Below are 25,389 nucleotides of genomic sequence, written 5' to 3'. Positions count from 1 at the left end.
TTGTGTGTGTGTGTGCACGTCTTAACCAACACACAGAGCTGGGATCAAGGAACTGAGCTCTTCTGAAGAAAGGGAGGGTGACCGTGGAGACACACAGTTAAGAGAGATTTAAAAACTCTTTAAAAGTTATTCAAAGTTGTGAGCGGCTGAAGGGGGGGGGGTCGGGGTTGGGACAGTTAAATATTCTGGTAAGGAGACAAATCTATCAGCTGGCAGATACATCCATTAATCTCAGGGAGAGGGGAGAACGGGAGAGAGGAGGTGAGGGGGAGAGGGGGTGTAGGTATGCATGCCAGCTGGCATCCGGGCTTGTCGATACATCTGCCAGGGAGGCGGCTGTCATCAAGGCAGTGACAATAAAAGACAAAGAGGATAAAGGAAACACCAGTAATAATAATAATAACACCCCCCTATGTCTAGCCAAGTGTTCCCTTCCAATTGTTTTATCTGCATTGGAGGCTAAGTGCTAGGCTGGACCACGTAAAATCCTGATAGGGGATGACTGGATACTAAAACCAATTTGGTCTGCGTTGTAAGCAGGGGGAATGTGCGCATGTGCGTGTTTGGCAGTGGTGAAGATAGGACCCATGGGGAAGGAGGAAGGGGGTGCCATACTGACCTGGCACTCTTGAGGCTGCCGTCATCTGAGAGGTTCTTGGTCGAGCCTTTGTTTTTGGACAGCCAGGACTTGACCCCGTCCACACGGTCTTCCACCTCCGAGTCAGATGAGTCTCCCTCACTGTGTGGAGGGAGGGACAAAACACAACATCAGTGGGAGAAGAGAGTAGAGAAAAGTGAGGTGGGGAAGAGCTGAAAGAGAGTGATAGAAAAAAGGTATAAAGAGGAGGAGTTGGAGGGAGGGGTGAGAGAGATGGAGTGAAGTTGAGGAGAGAATGATGGAGGGAAGAGAGAAAACGACAGGGAGAGAAAGATTCTATATTGTGTTATTGAGGAACCCGAGGAGGACCACATCTATTACTTTGGAAGAGAAGCCAGCAGAAAACCACATGCACTAGATCCTAGAAGACCTAGGAAACACCCCCCCCCCTACACTGGTTATCACTGTGGCCCTGTGGTTAGTTGGAAATGGGGCACAGTGTGTCGCCCAAAGAGGGCTAAATTCCATTCACTCTGATCCAAAGCCACTCGAGTTAAGACAGAGCACAAGGAGAGAGACCAGGAATGGGATGAAGTGGAAACTGAAGAGAGTGGGCACTAAATGGAGAGATTTTCACTTTCATCGCTCTCACTTATCTATTCCCTCCACAGTCTCACAAAATTGCAGTTGAGCTCTTGACAAAATGATTTTGTGCACAGCTCGGTTGTTGAGCTGTTTTCTCTCTAAATTATCATTACGGCGTCGCCTACTGCGAAGCGTGAGGAGAAATGGAGGGTTGTTAGAAATTTGACACGGTTGAAAAGAGCATGACACTCATTAAGTGCCTTCAGAGCCCAACACTCATGTGGTGCTGCGAAATTAAGGTGTTACAGCTTAATAATAAAACTGAGACATGGCCTGGGGGTGGGGGGTCAAAATACCCACATCTGCTTTTAAAAACCTATTGTCTTGCTGTGGAGTAGAGAAAGAAAATAGATTTTCAACACTTTATTTTTATTTTATTTAACTAGGCGAATCAGTTTTTCAGCACATAATCTGGCCCACAACCACATACAGTAGCTACAATTAAAATCATTATGAGGCAGAGATACAAGAGTCTCCCCTGATCGCTGAAGAAACTATTTCATTATGGGTTTGGTCATAACTAGCCCACTCTGTTTTAAACTGTACAATAACTTCAAATACTAGGCACTAAAATGGCAGTGTTAAGAAGGGAAGGGTTGGGAGTCGAGATAAAAGCATTTCTCTAGGAGGGAGGCTGTAATCAACTTTGTCTAATAGGCCAGGCATGGCCTGCAATGTGGGGAACGTCAGTGAGAATTGTTATTGTGAGTGAGCGGCTGGCTGTCTATGGCACAGAGGCCTTGTCAATAAGGGGAGTAAACAAAGAGTGAAGGAGCCCTGGGAAAAAGGAGCTAATGTTAGCTAACCGGAGCAGACAATTCCACAGCTGTTTACTCTTCTCGTCTCCTCAGAGAGAAAAAACAAACACGTGGATTTGTGTGTTTGTTGGGCTTTGCAAGTCAACACCAGACCAGCCTCTTAAGATGAGTCTTTTATCCGTTCACTTATCTGGCAACATACTGCTTAAAAGAACTATAAGCCGCTCCAGGAATACTAAGAGCACTGATGTTGCTTTGAAGAAAGAAAAAAAGGCTGCTATTTTTTTCTCTTGACCTTGATGACATTGCTTGAGTTCCCCAGGGCAAAATTACATTAGCTATCATTATGCAAAATCAATGTCGAAACCCTCTCTACAGAATAGTCATAATTCCATTACCTCATGGAGAGAATTTCCTTAAGCACTCATTTTTTAAATTCATTTATACAAGTACAATCCTGTTGAGATTCAAATGTTTTTTTGGGGGGAGACCTATCCACAACTTGAAGGATGTGCATCACTTTCCCCTTGTGCATTTTGTCCAAGGAGGAGCCAGTGGGTAAATGGAGGCGATGTATTCAGATCAGAGGCCTTCCCTTCCCAGGCTGGGGCCAAACAAAACCGACGGGATGACGGACCCTTTGTAATCGAGCGCTTCACACATGGTGTCACACACAATTTATATCTTTGACCGCCATACCATTAGTTAAGCCGTGCCGAGAGCCCAGGGGAGGCAAACAAACACAGCGTGTGGAGGGAGACATTAATTGTCTGTGACAATCTGCCTCCAGTGGTTGTACATCTCTGTTACACACTATTACATTCATCATTAGCTCCCATGGACCCTCTTCTGCTTCCTCCGCCCTGCTCCTCCTTGGTGTCCCTGGGTGTTGATTCCCAGAATATTGGGGCTTCTATTAGGCAGCTCAGCCTAGACAGCAGCTCCCTATGGGGGTTCAACCCAGCCAGCCAGGCATACACATCTGTTCAAAACCTATTAAGACACATATGCTGGGAGAATTGCTGTGATCTCCAATGCCAGATTAAAAAGGGGAGATTGTGACGCAGGTTTGTTTTGTTAAAGCGACAGGAAAATGATTTCATCCTGACGTTGTTCATTTAGTCTAAAATGACTTGCCGCCTGTTTCGTGATCAAACAACGACAGACATGGATTACATTTCCAATCTATTTGAAAACAGAAATTAAAGCATAGCATGTTGAAATAACTCAATCCTGTGTCAATCAATAGTCTCCAATTACTTCTATGTATTGTGTGCGTGCCCATCTAAACGTGCCCATCCAAACAAAACATGTATCAAATCAGTAGCTATTAATGCCATATTACTATTACTGCCTAGTGCTGGTTATTATGATTCAATAACAAAACCCCTGGAAAGAACAGCTGGGGTCTCCCATCCAATTAATACCGAAGTTACATGAACTTCCCAACACTGTATTCTCTACTGCAGTGGTTCCTAAACTTTTTATAGTCCCGTACCCCTTCAAACATTCAACCTCCAGCTGCGTACCCCCTCTAGCAGCAGGGTCAGCTGTACCCCCTCTAGCACCAGGGTCAGCACACTCTCAAATGTTGTTATTTGCCATCATTGTACGCCTGCCACACACACTATACGATACATTTATTAAACATAAGAACGAGTGTGAGTTTTTGTCACAACCCGGCTCGTGGGAAGTGACAAAGAGCTCTTATAGGACCAGGGTACAAATAATATTATAATAATAAACAATAATTCTGCCCTTTATTTAACCATCTTACATATAAAACCTTTTGTTAATCGAAAATTGTGAATAACTCACCACAGGTTAATGAGAAGGGTGTGCTTGACAGGATGCACATAACTCTGGAATGTTGGGTTGTATTGGAGAGTCTCAGTCTTAAATAATTTTCCACATACAGTCTGTGCCTGTATTTAGTTGTCATGCTAGTGAGGGCCGAGAATCCACTCTCACATAGGTACGTGGTTGCAAAGGGCATCAGTGTCTTAACAGCACGATTTTCCAAGGCAGGATACTCTGAGCGCAGCCCAATTCAGAAATCTGGCAGTGGCTTCTGATTCAACTCAATTTTCACAGAACCGCTTTTTGCAATTTTGATGAGGCTCTCTTGTTCAGATATCGGTAAGTTGACTGGAGGCAGGGCATGAAAGCATGAATCCAGTTTGCATCATCCGTTTGGGGAAAGTACCTGCATAATTGGGCACCCAACTCACTCAGGGGCTTCTCTATATCACATTTGATATTGTCCGTGAGCTTGAGTACATTTGCTCACAAAACATCATACAATGATGGAAAGACCTGTGTGTTGTCCTTTTAATGCAGTCAGAGAAGAGCTCTAACTTCTTAATCATAGCCTCTATTTTGTCCCGCACATTGAATATAGTTGCGAAGAGTTCGGGTAATCCTCGATTCAAATCATTCAGGTGAGAAATAACATCACCCATATAGGCTAGTCGTGTGAGAAACTCGTCGTCATGCAAGTGGTCAGGGAAGTGAAAATTATGTGTCAATTCTTTGCTCCTTGATAACCAGCGCACTTCTGTATGTTGTAAAAGCGTCACATGGTCGCTGCCCATATCATTGTATATTGCAGAAAATACACGAGTTCAGGGGCCATGCTTTAACAAAGTTAACAATTTTCACTGTAATGTCCAAAACACCTTTGAAGCTGCCAGGCATTCCCTTGGCAGCAAGAGCCTCTCAGTGGATATTGCAGTGGACCCAAGTGGCGTCAGGAGCAACTGCTTGCACGCACGTTACCACTCCACTATGTCTCCCTGTCATGGTTTTGTGCCATCAGTACAGATACCAACATGAGCAGCAGCTACGTTTGGCTACATACGGACCGTTATGGGAATTCCCACGAGAGAGTAACAGTTAATGTGATTGGATGTTAACTATTTGACAAGGCTACCTGTATTTGACATTGGGTTGTTATTTCGCTGAACACAAGATAGTTTACATTTTATTTTTGTCAGTGAAACGATGCTACTCGGGAGAGAAAACTCCCCCAAATGTATTGTCCCGTTGGAAAAAAAATGGACGGTTTGAAATGTGAAGAAAAAAAAGAGGAAAAAAGTAAAGAAATAAAATGCACATTTTTATTTGGCGGACCCCCGACGGCATTGCGCGTACCCCTGGGGGTTTGGGAATACCTGCTCTACTGTAATGTACAAGTCCGTCATTAAAAGGTAGCGAAATTACGTTACCACGAGCAGCACCACAGATAATGAGATGTGAGATGCAAAACTTCGCTCTCAGACAGTCACATACAGTGTCTGTGCATGTGTGCACGAGTTTACTACATGCTGTCCACAGGACCAAAACAGCCGAAAAGTTTAACCTCACGCTTCAATGCTCTTTGTTGTTGCGGAAAATGACCGTCTACGTCATCTACGTCATTTTGCTGAGTCTACCTTTAACATTCAAAACCCTTTAACAAAGCTTTAACAAGAAGCAGCACTTTACACAATACTGCTTAACAAGGGTTTAACAGCAGAAACGTCAGTGACTGCTGTAAGGGAACATTGACATGGGACTGAAATGGCCCAGAGCCAGAGGTTAACACTACGTGTGAGCTGCTTCCCAGACTAGCAAATAGCTTTTTGTAAGACATTTGAGGGTCCTGCATTATACAGTGAGTGTGAAAGATTGATGAAGAACACACCCTTCGTCTTCCGTCGTCAGAGGCAGACAGTCACGTCTCACATCCACCCCAGAGCAAGGCTCTGAAATATTCAGTAGGCCCTGAGAGCAGGGGGTGGCCGCTGGGCACATTACGCTGTTCAAACAAGGCATAGTGGTGTGCGACAGAACCCCGGAGGTCCAAGAACTGAGCCCTGGGGGACACCACAAGGACTGACCAGCAACACATTTACCCAGCGATGGATGCTTACTACACTGTTAGGTATTATGTGTTACCCTCAGTTGAAGGGGTTACTGGATGAATAACCACACAAACACTCTGGGGAAGGGGATGTTTCATGCTTGGTTTAGAAAAGCATGTTGTCAATGGCATTCATGCAGTTCAGCATGTGGCGTCATGCAGTGAAGAGTGGAGCAAATTAGGTTATGGGGGAATAGCTGAGCCCTGGAATAACGATGCAGTATCACTGAGCTTGTTCGTTGAATGGTATCCCATAGTTCAGTCCTTATTCAGTGACATATGAACTACGTCATAAGTCCTAAACTTGAATTTATATGAGATGGCTTGAACATTGACAATAGATTTGCTGCTTGATATTGCATCTTTTCCAGTGAAGGGCAACAGACTATTCCAAAACAGCAGTTAAAACACACAATGTCAGACATGAGCTCAAGTTCCTCACGTTTTGTTCCTTCTTTTCTGATACTTTGTCACCATGTCTTGTAAACTGGTCATGATGAAGGATGACAGACAGAGACACAAAAAACAAAGAATACAAACACAAAACAAACAAAAGAAAAGTGAGACAGGAAGTTGGTAGGTACAGTCCAAGTAAACCAAAAGAACGTGATGAATAGGATAATGGTTGAAGGATCTACATCCTAAATCATTGTGGATATCATGGATGGTGGTGATGATGATGATGACCATAGAGATCCTATTAAGTATTTTAAACCCCAATTCTATGATGATGACCCTGAGTGATTCAACCGCTGCCTATTGCACCCCACATCATCCTGATCCACATCCTGTTACCGCATGGAGAAGAGTACACAGTATACTCAAACCTGACTCACAGAGCTATTTACTTCTGGGAGGAAGAGAGGGAAGAAAGGCCTTCTCCCCGGGACTGCACTCATAAACAAACCAGGCTTGGAGGGAGCACAGAGCGAGTAAATAAATAAGGAACGTGAGGAGACAGAACTCGATTTCACTGACGTAGCTTTAGCTAGCAGCCTATCTCATCAAATACAGGAGTAATATTTCAATTTAAAAAATGCCCAAAAATTAAGCCCAGCAGTTTTCAGGGCATAAATCTTTCAGAGTGTGTGAATAAGAAATGACGGAGTCTGGGGAGAGTTCTCTGATCGCTTTATCCAAAGCCTCTTTCAATGGAACATCCATCCTGACTGGGTCATTCTCTCTCCATCTCCCTCTGCTGCAAAGTTTATCTACAGTTTAACTGTGTAACAGTAGCTACTCTATATGCTGAGTGCGTGCTCTCTTGCTGACACTTGCTGTCATGAGAGGACATGAGGTAAATTCAGCAATTCTATTAAGTGAATATGTTCGAGCACTAAATAGACAACTATACCTGTTGATGAGGTCCTCGTTGTCGTCACTCTCCATCTCATCTTCGATGGCAGCCTGGAGGTCACCAATCCTCTTGAAGGCTAGTTTAAGGTCCGCCTGCAGGCTCTGATTGGCTGCCTCCAAGCTTTCAATATCCATTTCCTGTTGGAAGAGAGTGAGAAAATCTAAGCTAAGGTCCCAGCATTACACCTACATCAGACCATTTCTGAAGTCTCTTTGTCAGTCTCATTTCCCTGAATGTCTAATACTCCAGAACAATGCAAGGTTGATGGGAATTGCATCCGTTATTTAATATCTTCAAAGTGCCCCACTTTAAAAAGGCAGTCTGTACAGTGTCCCAGTCCCCTCGGCCCATTTGTGACTTTGGGTCTTACCAGCTCATGTTTCTTGCGGCTGGCCTCTCCCTCCTTCTTGGCCAGTTCTCCCATCTCCTCCTTGATATCTCTGATCTGTCTCTGGAGCCGCTTGTTCTGCTCCTTCTCCCGGGTCTCGCTGGTGCTGCGGTGATCCCGCTCCTCTGTTAGCTTCTCAAGGTTCTCCTTCAGACGGGCCACCAGGCTCTGAATGACCAACAGCAAACAGGGGCCGTGTTAGAAGAACCACTGCACTGACAGGCTATACAGTATCTGGCACAGGTCAGAGACCTTATCATGCATGCAGCTATGAGAGATACTCCATATCTAAAAGGGGATTCAGGTGAGGAAAAACCTACACTTCCTTGCCTTGAGATATTTCCTCAAATAAGGGCAAGAAACTTGGCCTACTCATTAAGTAGTGGTTTCAAATGCCATGGGTAGCAAAAAGACATGGCTAAATACGACCTTAAAAGCCCTTCTAACTCTGGATGCATCTCTACCAAAGCTGAACAATGCTTAGCCAGTCTTTCTATTATTCCAGCCAGTGCAGAACATTGAAAGATAGGAATTATCTGAGAGAGTTAAAGCAGTGTGTCTGGCTGTCTGCACATTGCTGGTAATTACAAGTCTAAAAGTTGCCAAAATGAGCAAAGATGCATTTGTCAGAAAGGCAGAAAATTGATTAAAAATGTTCCCTGGCTGTGTGCGAACAGTAACCTTTATCCTTCACGTAAACGTTTGTCGCAGAATGTAATTTGAAACTGACAGAATAACAAATTATATTGTGGAGTGAATAGAATATGAGCTAGTCCGATGACGAACAGACCAGATTTTCTAACTAACTGTGATATGCTAACAGTCCGAGCTAGAAGAAGGTTATGTGAGGCTGAACCCAGCACTGAGGGGACAAAACTTGCATGTTATAACAGAGGTGGGTGGAGGTAGTAGGAGTCAATCGTCTTGAGGAAATGGTTTTCATTTGCTCCCCAAAAAGTTGCCCATTCATCCCCTAGGCAATTCTTCAGCAATGACCTTCCACCCCCCATACACACACGCTGGGTAGGCTGCCAGGCAAAAACCAACACTCTTCCTCTAGAATGCCCCTCAGCCCCCCTGACTGCTTTCACCTCCAAGCGTTTGACCTGCGTCTTCTCAAATTCCATCTTGGTCTCCATCTCTCGGATCTTGGCCTCCTGCCTGCTGACCAGAGACTTCTCCACCATAGAAGTCTCCTGGAACTCCAGCTGGCTTTGCAGTGCCGAGAGCTAAGAGTGAAACACACGATTAGGAACATACACACAAGGCAGAGTTTTAGAATAAACAACATACCGTAGCAGCAATAAACTGATATGACAGTATATTATGTATATACAGTATACTGTATTTACAGTTTATTCGGAAGTATTAAGACCCCTTGACTTTTTCCACATTTTGTTTCGTTACAGCCTTATTCTAAAATGGATTGAATTGTTATTTTTCTCTCATCAATCTACACACAATACCCCATAATGACAAAGCAGAAATAGGTTTAGATTTTTTTCATATTTCAGAAGTATTCAGACCCTTTACTCAGTACTTAGCTGAAGCACTTTTGGCAGCAATTACAGCCTTGATTCATCTTGGGTATGACGCTACAAGCTTGGCACACCTGTACTTGGGGAGTTTCTCCCATTCTTCTCTGCAGATCCTCTCAAGCTCTGTCAGGTTGGATGGGAGCGTTGCTGCACTGCTATTTTTAGGTCTCTCCAGAGATGTTCAATTGGGTTCAAGTCAAGGGCCACTCAAGGACATTCAGAGACTTGTCCCGAAGCCATTACTGCATTGTCTTGGTTGTGTGCTTAGGGTCATTGTCCTGTTGGAAGGTGAACCTTCTGCCGAGTCGGAGGTCCTGAGCGCTCTGTAGCAGGTTTTCATCAAGGATTTCTCTGTACTTTGTTCTGTTCATCTTTCCCTCGATCCTGACTAGTCTCCCAGTCCCTGCCACTGAAAAACATCCCCACAACGTGATGCTGTCACCACCATGCTTCACCATAGGGATGGTGCCAGGCCGGACGCTTGGCATTCAACCCAGAGTTCAAACTTGGTTTCATCCGACCAGAGAATCTTGTTTCCCATGGTCTGAGAGTCCTTCTTGTGCCTTTTTGCAAACTTCAAGTGAGATGTCATGTGCCTTTTACTGAGGATTGGCTTCCGTCTGGCCACTCTATCATAATTGTTTTTTATTTAACATTTATTTAACTAGGCAAGTCAGTTAAGAAGAAATTCTTATTTACAATGACGGCCTACCCCGGCCAAACCTGGACCACTGCACTACTCGGATGCCCACAAAGGCCTGATTGGTGGAGTGCTGCAGAGTTGGTTGTCCTTCTCGAAGGTTCTCCCATCTCCAAAGAGGAACTCTGGTGCTCTGTCAGAGTGACCATCGGGTTCTTGACCACCTCCCTGACCAAGGGGCCCTTCTCCCCCGATTGCGCAGTTTGGCCAGCTTTAGGAAGAGTCTTGGTGATTACAAACTTCTTCCATTTAAGAATGATGGAGGCCACTGTGTTCTTGGGGACCTTCAATGCTGCAGACATTTGTTGGTACCCTTTCCCAGATCGGTGCCTCGACAAAATCCTGTCTCGGAGCTCTACGGACAATTCCTGTGACCTCATGGCTTGGTTTTTGCTTTGACATGCACTGTCAACTGTGTGACCTTATATAGACAGGTGTGTGCCTTTCCAAATCATGTCCAATCAATGTAATTTACCTCAGGTGGATGCCTATCAAGTTGTAGAAACATCTCAAGGATGATCAATTGAAGCAGGATGCACCCGAGCTCAATTTCGAGTCTCATAGCAAAGTGTCTGAATATTTTCTAAAACCTTAATTATGGGGTATTGTGTGTAGATTGATGAATAAAAAATGTTTTTAATACATTTTTAATAAGGCTGTAACGTAACAAAATGTGGTTAAAAGTAATGGGGTCTGAATACTATTTGAAGTGCACTGTATATATAAAATGTAACAATTTTAAATATTTTACTGAGTTACAATTCATATGAGGAAATCAGTCAATTGAAATACAGTTGAAGTCAGAAGTTTACATACACATTAGCCAAATACATTTAAACTCAGTTTTTCACAATTACTGACATTTAATCCTAGTAAAAATTCCCTGTTTTAGGTCAGTTAGGATCACCACTTCATTTGAAAAATGTGAAATGTCAGAATAATAGAGAGAGAATGATTTATTTCAGCTTTTATTTCTTTCATCACATTTACCAGAAGTTTACATACACTCAATTAGTATTTGGAAGCATTGCCTTAAAATTGATTAACTTGGGTCAAATGTTTTGGGGAGCCTTCCACAAGCTTCCCACAATAAGTTGGGTGAATTTTGGCCCATTCCTCATGACAGAGCTGGTGTAACTGAGTCAGGTTTGTAGGCCTCCTGGCTCGCACACGCTTTGCCGAAGGGAGGGTGGGGAAAGGCCTTGTAGGCATCTCGAAAAAGGAAAGTAGCAGTGATCTAGTGTTTTTCCTAAGCAGGTACTAGAGTCAATGTGTTGATAAAACTTTGGTAGCGTTTCACCAGCTACAATAAATGCGGCCTCAGGATATGTGGTTTCCAGTTTGTATAAAGTCCAGTGTAGTTCCTTCAGGGCCGTCATGGTATCGGTTTGGGGGAGAAGGCTGTGACTATAACTGAAGAAAATTATCTTGGAAGGTAATACGGTCGACATTTGATTGAGAGGTATTCTAGGTCGGGTGAACAAACGGACTTGAGTTTCTGTACGTTATCACAATCACACCATGAGTAGTTAATCATGAAGCATTCACCACCACCGCCTTTCTTCTTCCCGGAGAGTTCTTTATTCCTGTCTGCGCGATGAACTGAGAACCCAGCTGGCTGTACGGACGGGGACAGTATACCCAGAGAGAGCCATAATTCTGTGAAACAGAGTATGTTACAGTCTCTGATGTCTCTCTTGAAGGAGATCCTCACCCTGAGCTGGTCTGTTTTATCGTCCAGGGACTGAACTTAGCAAGTAATATACTCGGAAGCGGTGGATGACTAGAAGTCCACTCCAAACACCTCTTCTCTGCCGGCGGTAACTTGGAGCAGCCTCTGGGATAAGTTTGATTTTCCTGTTGGGTACAAACAAAGAATCCAAATCGGGAAAGTCATATTTCTGGTCGTACTGCTGGTGAGTTACCGCCGCTCTGATATCCAAAAGTTATTTCCGGCTGTATGTAATAACACAAAAAACGTTCCGGGCTAATAACGTAAGAAATAACACACACACACAAAAAATACTATAAAGTTGCTTAGGAGCTAGAAGCAGAGCTGACATGTCTGTCGGCGCCTTCTTGCTGATGGCCAGTTGGACTTACTGCCAAATTCTCAAAAACAACGTTGGTAGAGAAATGGTAGAGAAATTAACATTACATTCTCTGGCAACAGCTCTGGCGGACATTCCTGCAGTCAGCATGCCATTTGCACACTCCCTCAAATCTTGAGACATCTGTGGCATTGTGTTGTGTGACAAAACTTTATTGTGGCTTTTTATTGTCCCCAGCACAATGTAATGATCATGCTGTTTTATCAGCTTCTTGATATGCCACATCTGTCAGGTGGATGGAATATCTTGGCAAATGAGAAATGCTCACTAACAGGGATGTAAAGAAATGTGTACACAAAATTTGAGAGAAATAAGCTTTTTGTGCATATGCAACACTTCTGGGATCTTTTATTTCAGCTCATGAAACATGAGACAAACACTTTACATGTTGTATTTATATTTTTGTTCAGCGTATATTGTGTTATCATATATGAATGCAACAGCCTACAGTAATAGTGCTAATGTTCTCAGAACACTACTAGTGTTACAGCCAACCAATACCTTAGGCCTGAGGGCTACTCTCTATAGCCACACCAAGGCCTTAGGCCTGAGGGCTACTCTCTATAGCCACACCAAGGCCTTAGGCCTGAGGGCTACTCTCTATAGCCACACCAAGGCCTTAGGCCTGAGGGCTACTCTCTATAGCCACACCAAGGCCTTAGGCCTGAGGGCTACTCTCTATAGCCACACCAAGGCCTTAGGCCTGAGGGCTACTCTCTATAGCCACACCAAGGCCTTAGGACTGAGGGCTACTCTCTATAGCCACACCAAGGCCTTAGGACTGAGGGCTACTCCATATCCACACCAGGGCCTTAGGCCTGAGGGCTACTCTCTATAGCCACACCAAGGCCTTAGGCCTGAGGGCTACTCTATATAGCCACACCAGGACCTTAGGCCTGTGGGCTACTCTCTATAGCCACACCAAGGCCTTAGGGCTACTCTCTATAGCCACACCAAGGCCTTAGGCCTGAGGGCTAAACTCATCAAACTAAACTCATCACAAAAAGAAACGTCCTCTCACTGTTAACTGTGTTAATAATTTTCAGCAAACTTAACAAGATTCAACAACTGAGACATAAACTGAACAAGTTCCATAGACATGTGACTAACATAAATGGAATAATGTGTCCCTGAACAAAGGGGGGGTCAAAATCAAAGGTAACAGTCAGCATCTGGTGTGGCCACCAGCTGCATTAAGTACTGCAATGCATCTCCTCCTCATGGACTGCACCAGATTTGCCAGTTATTGCTGTGAGATGTTACCCCACTCTTCCACCAAGGCACCTGCAAGTTCCCGGAGTTTTCTGGGGGGAATGGCCCTAGACCTCACCCTCCGATCCAACAGGTCCCAGACGTGTTCAATGGGATTGAGATCCGTGCTCTTTGCTGGCCATGACAGAACACTGACATTCCTGTCTTGCAGGAAATCACGCACAGAACGAGCAATATGGCTGGTGGCACTGTTATGCTGGAGAGTCATGTCAGGATGAGCCTGCAGGAAGGGTACCACATGAGGGAGGAGGATGTCTTCCCTGTAACACACAGCGTTGAGATTGCCTGTAATGACAACAAGCTCAGTCCAATGACAACTTGCTCAGTCCACCGCCCCAGACCATGACGGACCCTCCACCTCCAAATCGATCCCGCTCCAGAGTACAGGCCTCGGTGTAAAGCTCATTCCTTCGATGATAAACGCGAATCCACCGCCAACCGTCACCCCTGGTGAGACAAAACTGCGACTCGTCTGTGAAGAGCACGTTTTGCCAGTCCTGTCTGGTCCAGCGATGGTGGGTTTGTGCCCATAGGCGACGTTGTTGCCAGTGATGTCTGGTGAGGACCTGCCTTACAACAGGCCTACAAGCCCTCAGTCCAGCCTCTCTCAGCCTATTACGGACAGTCTGAGCACTGTTGGAGCGATTATGCATTCCTGGTGTAACTCGGGCAGCTGTTGTTGCCATCCTGTACCTGTCCCGCAGGTGTAATGTTTGGATGTACCGATCCTGTGTAGGTGTTGTTGTTGCCATCCTGGACCTGTCCCGCAGGTGTAATGTTTGGATGTACCGATCCTGTGTAGGTGTTGTTACACGTGATCTGCCACGGCGAGGATGATCAGCTGTCCGTCCTGTCTCCCTGTAGCGCTGTCTTAGGCATCTCTCATACCTCCTTGCAGCATGCCTAAGGCACGTTCACGCAGATGAGGGACCCTGGGCATCTTTCTTTTGCTGTTTTTCATAGTCAGTAGAAAGGCTTCTTTAGTGTCCTAGGTTTTCATAACTGTGATCTTAATTGCCTACCATCTGTAAGCTGTTAGTGTCTTAACGACCGTGCATGTTCATTAATTGTTCATGGTTCATTGAACAAGCAGGGGAAACACTGTTTAAACCCTTTACAATGAAGATCTGTGAAGTTATTTTGATCCTGAAAAAGGGACGTCTCGTTTTTTGCTTGAGTTTATTTGCTAGGTATAACAATTTCCTGAATATTGACTTTGGGACATGCGTGGGCGGTCAGACGAGGCCTCTTTGTTTCATCTGAAACCAATAAAAGAACATCTAGTTTTATACCCTCCAGTCCAACTCAAGTCTTTAAATAGGCCATAATCTTTAAGGAAAGAAAAGTTGACCGTTTTAAAACATACTGACTATATAATTATTATTATGATGTGAAGTGAAAGAAACTGTCCTTTACAAGCTCCTGTATGAGGGAGCCCTTGGGAGCTGACTGACTAGGCATCAGAGAGCAAGAGAGAGTGAGAGAAAAGGGGGGGATTTGGACACGGCCCTCTTAGCCTGATGATCTCCCCCAGCGACAGCGGGGTAATTGTTCCGAGGCCAGGGTCATGCTACAACACAAATGTCCCATGTCTGGGTGCTGTTATGGGGCAACAGACAGAGAGGTAAAGGTATTACAGACTTGATCCCATACAGGGTCACCTTGATTTGACGTTGACAAGAACAGCCACAGACTGTGACCACACTACACAGCACTAGACTGAAATCACTAGGACTGAAGGGTGCATATGCTAAAGCTGGAGGCTACTAAAGTTAAACACCCGACTGGGCACCGCGACAGTCTGACAGACGTTCTCCATCTTCAACTGTCAAACGGAGTTGACCAATTCTGTTAATCTGATAGACACATCTCTCCAAAATGACACATTGATTATACCATGTCAATCATTTGTAAGGACTACCACGCAAAGAGAGGGGATATCTAGTCCTGCTCAATGAGTCTCATTATGTTGTTCTAAGTGCAGACAAAGTCCTGCATTAGGGAATAGACAGGACTATCCTATACCCTCCCGGCTAAACAACTATGTCCCAGTGAACTGTACCTTCTCCTGGACATCCTGCTTCTCCTTGAGGGCCTCCTCCAGCTGGGCTTGTAGGTCAGAGATCTGGGCTAGGTTCTGAGTTGACTACACACACACACACGCACACACACACACACACAGGTTAGCTACTGGTCTGTCTCACCGGTTTAACACTAATTTATCTCTACAGTGTACTGCGTGATGTCTCCTTTATTAGCACAGTATAACATGATATATTCTTCCCATTTGGTCTACACAGACAACAGATTGATCAACAACCATAAACAAACATGTTGATGGGGACAATGTCACAGGGACATATTTTTAAACGCACAAGCAGGGAGGGGAGACATCAATACATCTCATTGTGAAATCACTTATCAGAGATGAGTGCTTTTTCTGCTCCATGAAGCGCTCAGCATAGCGAGCCCAGGGGAACAGCTTTCTCACTTTAGACGGGATACATTCATTTGAATCTAGTGGAAGCTGATCACTCATATTTCCACCAGTGTCAGACAGACAGAGCTCACTTTTCATTTCCACTTGATAGCAATCTGCTCTACACATATACATTAACACTAAGCTGATTCCAAATACTACTTACACCATTGAAATAATGCAGAATTACCAGAATGTGACTGTGTGTGTGCGTGTGTTACCTGGGAGACAGCTGACTTGTGCTTCTTCATGAGCTCGTTCATATCCTCCTGGTCCTCCTCCATACGAGACTGCAGATCATTCTTCTCTCTCTGCAGCCTGCTCAACTGCTCCTCCAGCTGAGAGAGAGAGAGAGAGAGAGAGAGAGAGAGAGAGAGAGAGAGAGAGAGAGAGAGAGAGAGAGGGAGAGAGAGAGGGAGAGCCGGGGGGGAAAGAGAGAGATTTATAGAATGTGTAAAATAGGATGCTGACTTCTGTAACTGTACATTCAATTTTGTGAAACGTATATTGATCCAACCAACTGACCATAGAATAATTGTTTCGGGATATATCCACAATATACTCCATATGTTATAAACCATAAGAATGCTCAGCAGTACAGTTTAATATTGTAGAATCTTACAGTGGAGGCATATTACCCCTCCCACAAAGACTGTTCCCAGTCACCTGGGGTGGCAGGTAGCCTAGTGGTTAGAGTGTTGGGCCAGTAACCAAAAGGTTGCTAGATTGAATCCCCGAGCTGACAAGGTAAAAAAAATCTGTTGTTCTGCCTCTGAACAAGGCAGTTAGCTCACTGTTCCTAGGCTGTCATTGTAAATAAGAATTTGTTCTGGTTAAATAAAAAAAACGGATCAACTGAGCCAATTACCAGCTAATGCTCACAGGTTGCTCCTAACTGACTTCTGTGGGAATATCAGAGGTGTAATCCCATTTCTATAATTACTTCAACAATGCTGAGAGGGGCAGCAGGAATATGAGAGGGGCTGGAGACAGTCAGGGGATGTATTAATACATGATGAATAATGTGGATATCAGAAAAGGATCATTAATCCTTTAGTACATAGCTGAGAGATGACAGGATTTGCAGGCACAATGACATCCGTCTTGTTAACATGGGGCGAAAAACAGACCAGGGGAATGGATAATGGACTGATGAATTTCACCAAAATAGAACCAACAGAATTCCTTGGAAAGGAATTGCAAGATTTCATACTGGTATTAATACCCATTCAATGTTTATTTCCTATGTTAGACCAAATTTATACCCTCATTTCCCAAAAATATGCACAAGTAAAGTAAATATCAACCCCAACGTTGATATGTTTGTTCCTGTTGTACTTCCATGCCAGGAAAACATGAAATAAACCATAGACAATCATACCATTAAAAAATACATTGAGACTGATGAAAATCAGGTTGTGTACCGCAACCTGCAAAACATCTATCCATTCATCTCTCCCAGTATCTGTTGTTCCTGACCTGCTGCTATGTGAACTCAATTACCTTTCCCTCTCTCTGCAAAGATAATATTCACCCAATGACTGCTGTATTAAACTGGAATGGATTTCAAGGTGATATGTCTTGTTCAAGTTAGAAATGTTGATGAAACATGCCATCATGGGCAGAAATCATTTCCCTGCACTCATAATGGCAGTCGCAGTGGTCCATCTCACAGGAAGAGAGGTGAGGACGGGGAAGGAAAGAAGGAGAGAGATTCCCTCCACTGGCTTCCAGTCAAAGCTCGCGTACACTACAAGGCCATGGTGCTTGCCTACAGATCAGCAAGAGGAACTGCACCTCCCTACCTTCAGGCTATGCTCAAACCCTACACCCTAACCCGAGTATTCCGTTCTGCCACCTCTGGTCTCTTGGCTCTCGCTCAGCCCAGTCCAAGCTCTTCTCTGTCCTGGCACCCCAATGGTGGGACCAGCTTCCCCTTGAAACTATGACAGTGGAGTCCCTGCCCATCTTCCCAAAACATCTGAAACCCTACCTCTTCAAAAGAGTATATTAAATAATCCCACAGCACTCTTCCCCAACACCTTGCGTGCTCTGAATAAAAGTGATGGTGAATGTAATAGGTTAGAGGTAGGAAGGAATGGTGAACTGTACTGACAGCCTGTTTGGCTTTGGAGATATCGTCCATCTGCACATGCAAGTCCTCAATCTCCACCTCCATAGATTTACGGGCCTTCACTGCTGCCGCGCAAGTGAACTCTGACTCCTCCAGCTGAGAGAGAGGGATAGAGAGAGAGGGAGAGAGATAGAGATTTCATTTCCAATATCGAAATTCTATTGAATTCTTATTGTGATGTTTCTTGACTTTCCCAGTATCTCTGTGGTGTGTCAGTATCTCCGTGGCGTGTCAGTATCTCCGTGGTGTGTCAGTATCTCTGTGGCGTGTCAGTATCTCCGTGGCGTGTCAGTATCTCCGTGGCGTGTCAGTATCTCCGTGGTGTGTCAGTATCTCCGTGGTGTGTCAGTATCTCCGTGGTGTGTCAGTATCTCCGTGGTGTGTCAGTATCTCCGTGGCGTGTCAGTATCTCCGTGGTGTGTCAGTATCTCCGTGGTGTGTCAGTATCTCCGTGGCGTGTCAGTATCTCCGTGGTGTGTCAGTATCTCCGTGGTGTGTCAGTATCTCCGTGGTGTGTCAGTATCTCCGTGGCGTGTCAGTATCTCTACGGCGTGTCAGTATCTCCATGGTGTATCACTGGGCGAGGGTGCTAGGGGTCGTACCTACCTGGTTTTTGAGCTGGGCAATCTCTCTCTTGCTGGGGGCGTTGTTCTTCATGTGGTCCAGCATGATCTGGGCGTCGGCCAGCAGGGCCTTGGTGCGCTTCAGATCCTTCCTCAGCCTCTTCTCTGTCTCCACGTCTCTGGGGTTCACCTGGGGACAGCAGCAACACAACCAGATTACGACCCGCTCAACATATTACACCACACACTAATCACAGTACCAACAAAAGCCTGCATAATCTGTAACTATCCAGTAGGAGGGTTGACAACCACTGGACATATAACTAGTCTGGATAAAGACTGTCCAAGGTGGACTGGTAGTGGGGTGTCTGACAGTACCTGGTCCTGGGCAGACAGCAGCTTGGTCTCCAGTTCTCTCCTCTCACGTAGGACCTTCTGTTTGTCATTATACTCCTCCTCCAGCTGGACTTCTATCTGCTTCAGCTGACAACACAGGAACACACTATATGTGACCTAGGAAATGTGATCCAACTGAAAGAGACGTGTTTACATAAGTCATCGTTTATGTTTGTGCTTTGGTGACGAAACCAGCTATTTGTGGCGACTAAAGTCACACATTGTCACAACTAATCATTTGCCTTTAGTTATATAAGGTTGCCGGTTGCCGGTGTGTGCTGCCGGTGTGTGCAGTACCTTCTTACTGCAGGACTGTCTGATCTCCTCCACCTCCTCATCTTTACTCTCAATCTCCTTGGAGTGTGTCTGGCGCAGTCTCTCTGTCTCCATCTCCAGACGCAGCTTAGCCTGCACAACACAAAGACAAAGTATATATGAGTGTCATCCTCAGTAGAGTGTGTGTGCGCGCGTCTGCATGTGTGTGTACAAGTGTGTGGGTCTCTGTGTGTATATATAACTCTGTACCTGCTCCAGCATCTGTATAGTTCCGGCCTGTTCATCCAGCTCCTCTTCCTGGTCTTTGACCTTGGCCTCCAGGTCACGCATCGTCTTCTTCACTTTGGACAGCGACGCCTCATCCTTGGTCTCCTGGGACGACAGGTCCAGCAGCTCCGCCTCCAGCTGTTCTAACTTCACATTCTGCGCACACATCTCCAGGTCCTTGTCCTATAGGGAGAGAGGAGACACATTAAAACACACATATTCCTGTCCTTGTCCTATAGGGAGAGAGGAGACACACATCTCCAGGTCATTGTCCTATAGGGAAAGAGGAGACACATAAAAACACACATCTCCAGGTCCTTGTCCTATAGGGAGAGAGGAGATACAGATTAAAACACACATCTCCAGGTCCTTGTCCTATAGGGAGAGAGGAGACACACATCTCCAGGTCCTTGTCCTATAGGGAGAGAGGAGATACAGATTAAAACACACATCTCCAGGTCCTTGTCCTATAGGGAGAGAGGAGACACACATCTCCAGGTCCTCATCCTATAGGGAGAGAGGAGACACACATCTCCAGGTCCTTGTCCTATAGGGAGAGAGGAGACACACATCTCCAGGTCCTTGTCCTATAGGGAGAGAGGAGATACAGATTAAAACACACATCTACGGTCCTTGTCCTATAGGGAGAGAGGAGACACACATCTCCAGGTCCTTGTCCTATAGGGAGAGAGGAGACACACATCTCCAGGTCCTTGTCCTATAGGGAGAGAGGAGACACACATCTCCAGGTCCTTGTCCTATAGGGAGAGAGGAGACACACATCTCCAGGTCCTTGTCCTATAGGGAGAGAGGAGATACACATTAAAACACACATCTCCAGGTCCTCGTCCTATAGGGAGAGAGGAGACACACATCTCCAGGTCCTTGTCCTATAGGGAGAGGAGACACACATCTCCAGGTCCTTGTCCTATAGGGAGAGAGGAGATACACATTAAAACACACATCTCCAGGTCCTCGTCCTATAGGGAGAGAGGAGACACACATCTCCAGGTCCTTGTCCTATAGGGAGAGAGGAGACACACATCTCCAGGTCCTTGTCCTATAGGGAGAGAGGAGACACACATCTCCAGGTCCTTGTCCTATAGGAAGAGAGGAGACACACATCTCCAGGTTCTTGTCCTATAGGGAGAGATGAGACACACATCTCAGGTCCTTGTCCTATAGGGAGAGAGGAGACACACATCTCCAGGTCCTCGTCCTATAGGGAGAGAGGAGACACACATCTCCAGGTCCTTGTCCTATAGGGAGAGAGGAGACACACATCTCCAGGTCCTTGTCCTATAGGGAGAGAGGAGATACACATTAAAACACACATCTCCAGGTCCTCGTCCTATAGGGAGAGAGGAGACACACATCTCAGGTCCCTGTCCTATAGGGAGAGAGGAGACACACATCTCCAGGTCCTTGTCCTATAGGGAGAGAGGAGACACACATCTCCAGGTCCTTGTCCTATAGGGAGAGAGGAGACACACATCTCCAGGTCCTTGTCCTATAGGGAGAGAGGAGACACACAGGTCCTTGTCCAGGTCCTTGTCCTATAGGGAGAGAGGAGACACACATCTCCAGGTCCTTGTCCTATAGGGAGAGAGGAGACACACATCTCCAGGTCCTTGTCCTATAGGGAGAGAGGAGACACACATCTCCAGGTCCTTGTCCTATAGGGAGAGAGGAGACACACATCTCCAGGTCCTTGTCCTATAGGGAGAGAGGAGACACACATCTCCAGGTTCTTGTCCTATAGGGGAGAGGAGACACACATCTCCAGGTCCTTGTCCTATAGGGAGAGAGGAGACACACATCTCCAGGTCCTTGTCCTATAGGGAGAGAGGAGACACACATCTCCAAGTCCTTGTCCTATAGGGAGAGAGGAGACACACATCTCCAGGTCATTGTCCTATAGGGAAAGAGGAGACACATAAAAACACACATCTCCAGGTCCTTGTCCTATAGGGAGAGAGGAGATACAGATTAAAACACACATCTCCAGGTCCTTGTCCTATAGGGAGAGAGGAGACACACATCTCCAGGTCCTTGTCCTATAGGGAGAGAGGAGATACAGATTAAAACACACATCTCCAGGTCCTTGTCCTATAGGGAGAGAGGAGACACACATCTCCAGGTCCTCATCCTATAGGGAGAGAGGAGACACACATCTCCAGGTCCTTGTCCTATAGGGAGAGAGGAGACACACATCTCCAGGTCCTTGTCCTATAGGGAGAGAGGAGATACAGATTAAAACACACATCTACGGTCCTTGTCCTATAGGGAGAGAGGAGACACACATCTCCAGGTCCTTGTCCTATAGGGAGAGAGGAGACACACATCTCCAGGTCCTTGTCCTATAGGGAGAGAGGAGACACACATCTCCAGGTCCTTGTCCTATAGGGAGAGAGGAGACACACATCTCCAGGTCCTTGTCCTATAGGGAGAGAGGAGATACACATTAAAACACACATCTCCAGGTCCTCGTCCTATAGGGAGAGAGGAGACACACATCTCCAGGTCCTTGTCCTATAGGGAGAGAGGAGACACACATCTCCAGGTCCTTGTCCTATAGGGAGAGAGGAGATACACATTAAAACACACATCTCCAGGTCCTCGTCCTATAGGGAGAGAGGAGACACACATCTCCAGGTCCTTGTCCTATAGGGAGAGAGGAGACACACATCTCCAGGTCCTTGTCCTATAGGGAGAGAGGAGACACACATCTCCAGGTCCTTGTCCTATAGGAAGAGAGGAGACACACATCTCCAGGTTCTTGTCCTATAGGGAGAGATGAGACACACATCTCCAGGTCCTTGTCCTATAGGGAGAGAGGAGACACACATCTCCAGGTCCTCGTCCTATAGGGAGAGAGGAGACACACATCTCCAGGTCCTTGTCCTATAGGGAGAGAGGAGACACACATCTCCAGGTCCTTGTCCTATAGGGAGAGAGGAGATACACATTAAAACACACATCTCCAGGTCCTCGTCCTATAGGGAGAGAGGAGACACACATCTCCAGGTCCCTGTCCTATAGGGAGAGAGGAGACACACATCTCCAGGTCCTTGTCCTATAGGGAGAGAGGAGACACACATCTCCAGGTCCTTGTCCTATAGGGAGAGAGGAGACACACATCTCCAGGTCCTTGTCCTATAGGGAGAGAGGAGACACACATCTCCAGGTCCTTGTCCTATAGGGAGAGAGGAGACACACATCTCCAGGTCCTTGTCCTATAGGGAGAGAGGAGACACACATCTCCAAGTCCTTGTCCTATAGGGAGAGAGGAGACACACATCTCCAGGTCCTTGTCCTATAGGGAGAGAGGAGACACACATCTCCAGGTCCTTGTCCTATAGGGAGAGAGGAGACACACATCTCCAGGTCCTTGTCCTATAGGGAGAGAGGAGACACACATCTCCAGGTTCTTGTCCTATAGGGAGAGAGGAGACACACATCTCCAGGTCCTTGTCCTATAGGGAGAGAGGAGACACACATCTCCAGGTCCTTGTCCTATAGGGAGAGAGGAGACACACATCTCCAAGTCCTTGTCCTATAGGGAGAGAGGAGACACACATCTCCAGGTCCTTGTCCTATAGGGAGAGAGGAGACACACATCTCCAGGTCCTTGTCCTATAGGGAGAGAGGAGACACACATCTCCAGGTCCTTGTCCTATAGGGAGAGAGGAGACACACATCTCCAGGTCCTTGTCCTATAGTGCGGTTCACATAATGTCTAGTGCAGTGTGAACACTCAAAAAAAAACTCTGACCCCTCAAAAGAGCCCCTGAAGCAAACCGACCTGTGACCATCTCCAGAGGGGGTCTGAGTTCAGTTCGCTTGAATTCCCAAGTCCGGTTCCCTTTTTTAGGGTAATGTAATCAAAAAGCTCCCCAGGTTCGCTTGTCATTATTCCCGCACCACAGACTATCAAGGGCATTAATATAGAGTTGGTCCCATTTTGCTGCTATCACAGCCGCAACTCTTCTGGGAATGCATTCCACTAGATGTTGGAACATTGCTGTGGGGACATGCTTCCATTCAGCCACAAGTGCATTAGTGAGGACGTGCGCTGATGTTGGGCGATTAAGCCTGGCTTGCAGTCGGGGTTCCAAGATGTTTGATGGGGTTGAGGTCAGTGCAGGCCAGTCAAATTCTTCCACACCGATCTCGACAAACCATTTCTCTATGGACCTCACTTTGTGCATGGGGGAATTGTCATGCTGAAACAAGAAAGGCCTTCCCCAAACGGTTGCCACAAAGTTGGAACCACAGAATCATCTAGAATGTAATTGTATGCTGTAACGCTAAGATTTAAATTCACTGGAAATAAGGGGCCTAGCCCGAACAATGCAAAACAGCCCCAGACCATTATTCCTCCTCCACCAAACTTTACAGTTGGCACTATGCACTCGGGCAGGTAGCATTCTCCTGGCATCCACCAAACCCAGATTCATCGGACTGCCAGATGGTGAAGCGTGATTCATCACTCTAGAGAACGTGTTTCCACTGCTCCAGAGTCCAATGTCGGTGAGCTTTACACCACTCCAGCCAACGCTTGGTATTGCGAGCTTAGGCTTTTGTGCGGATGCTCGGCTATGGAAACTCAATTCATGAAGCTCCCAACGAACAGTTATTGTGCTGACATCGCTTCCAGAGACAGTTTGGAACTCAGTAGTGAGTGTTGCAACTGAGGACAGACAATGTTTACGCGCTTCAGCACTTGGTGGTCCCGTTCTGGGAGCTTGCGTGGCCAACCACTTGGTGGCTGAGCCGTTGTTGCTTCTAGATGTTTCCACTTCACAATAACAGTGCTTATAGTTCAACGGGGCAGGTCTAGCAGGGCATACATTTGACGAACTAACTTGTTGGAAAAGTGGCATCCTATGACGGTGCTACGTTGAAAATCACTGAGCTCTTCAGTACGGGCAATTCTACTGCCAATGTTTGTCTATGGAGATTGCATGGCTGTGTGCTCAATTTTATACACCTGTCAGCAATGGGTGTGGCTAAAATAGCAGAATCCACTCATTTCAAGGGGTGTCCACATACTTTTGGCAATGTAGTATATTTGATGAGAATCACATTGGGGACAAAATCAATTCTAGCTCTTAAAGGGACAGAAGTCGACATTGGGTGTACAATTTTCAATTGCTGCATTATTTAACCTGCAGTTATTCTGCTATTTATTCTCTTACCAATAATATTGACATGTTAATAGTATATTCTGATTACAATTATTATGTCTCATCTTTAACTAAATGCAATCTATTAGCTTCCAAAATGTATGTAGGAATATCTAGCTGTCCGATAACACATTCTGATGGAAGGGCTTGTCCTGCAGTGTATTGAGTGAATGTTGGAAAAAGATCTTTCTAAACATAACAATGTGAATGCAAAGAGGACACAGACCACAAAATAGGTGAAGTGAACTGGCAAAAGAGTTGAGTCCTCATCAAAAGGCAAGGGCAGTGTGAATACAAAGAGAACTGAGTTATTTTACCCCAGAGTTCACTTTAAAGAGGACTGAGATCAGTTATTTTAAAGAGGACTATGTGTGAAAACATCCTAAACACACATATCCATGTCCTATAGGTGCATACACACACAATCATTTTTTAAAAAATCATTCAAATAGCTGTGCTTGATTGAGCTTGCCATGGAGCCACTAGAATAGTCACAAAAAGTCTGTCACCTGAGACTTCGGGAAGACTCAAATTCTCAAAGTACTTGAAAGACTTCAAATACTATTTGAATAAATGTTTGGCACACACGGAGATGTGGTAGGCCAGTAGAGTACAGTACCTGCAGTTGCTGTCGTAGGCTAAACACCTCTCCAGTCAGCATGTCCTTCTCTCTGCTCAGCATCTCTCTAATATTCTTCTCCCTCTGAACCTCCTCCTGAGACAGGTTCTGCTCGGAGTCAAACCTGACACACACACAGACATGTTAATGCCCTGTCTGGCTAGACACACACCCTGCCGTGAGTCTCCTATCGAC

General features: G+C 45.7%; 1 protein-coding gene across 15 annotated transcripts in view; it reads right to left on the bottom strand.

Moving 5' to 3' along the window:
- LOC115116778 (unconventional myosin-XVIIIa-like) overlaps nt 1–25,389 on the bottom strand; it is a 168,670-nt gene that overhangs the window by 5,741 nt on the left and 137,540 nt on the right. For 10 of the 15 annotated variants that reach the window (XM_065024370.1, XM_065024372.1, XM_065024373.1 and 7 more), the window contains 13 exons: nt 25,195–25,318; nt 19,369–19,569; nt 19,141–19,251; nt 18,826–18,930; nt 18,491–18,637; nt 17,867–17,980; nt 15,972–16,088; nt 15,334–15,417; nt 8,742–8,879; nt 7,633–7,818; nt 7,260–7,399; nt 6,348–6,392; nt 620–739 (listed from right to left, as the gene is read on the bottom strand). In XM_065024370.1, coding sequence (XP_064880442.1) covers nt 620–739; nt 6,348–6,392; nt 7,260–7,399; nt 7,633–7,818; nt 8,742–8,879; nt 15,334–15,417; nt 15,972–16,088; nt 17,867–17,980; nt 18,491–18,637; nt 18,826–18,930; nt 19,141–19,251; nt 19,369–19,569; nt 25,195–25,318 — 1,632 coding nt within the window. The remainder of the gene's footprint in view (nt 1–619; nt 740–6,347; nt 6,393–7,259; nt 7,400–7,632; nt 7,819–8,741; nt 8,880–15,333; nt 15,418–15,971; nt 16,089–17,866; nt 17,981–18,490; nt 18,638–18,825; nt 18,931–19,140; nt 19,252–19,368; nt 19,570–25,194; nt 25,319–25,389) is intronic. The other 5 variants (XM_065024371.1, XM_065024374.1, XM_065024380.1 and 2 more) reach the window with 1 other exon arrangement.

Source organism: Oncorhynchus nerka, linkage group LG11 (genome assembly GCF_034236695.1).
Source record: "Oncorhynchus nerka isolate Pitt River linkage group LG11, Oner_Uvic_2.0, whole genome shotgun sequence".
NCBI classification, from domain to species: Eukaryota; Metazoa; Chordata; class Actinopteri; order Salmoniformes; family Salmonidae; genus Oncorhynchus; species Oncorhynchus nerka.
This window is presented reverse-complemented; position numbering and strand designations above follow the sequence as displayed.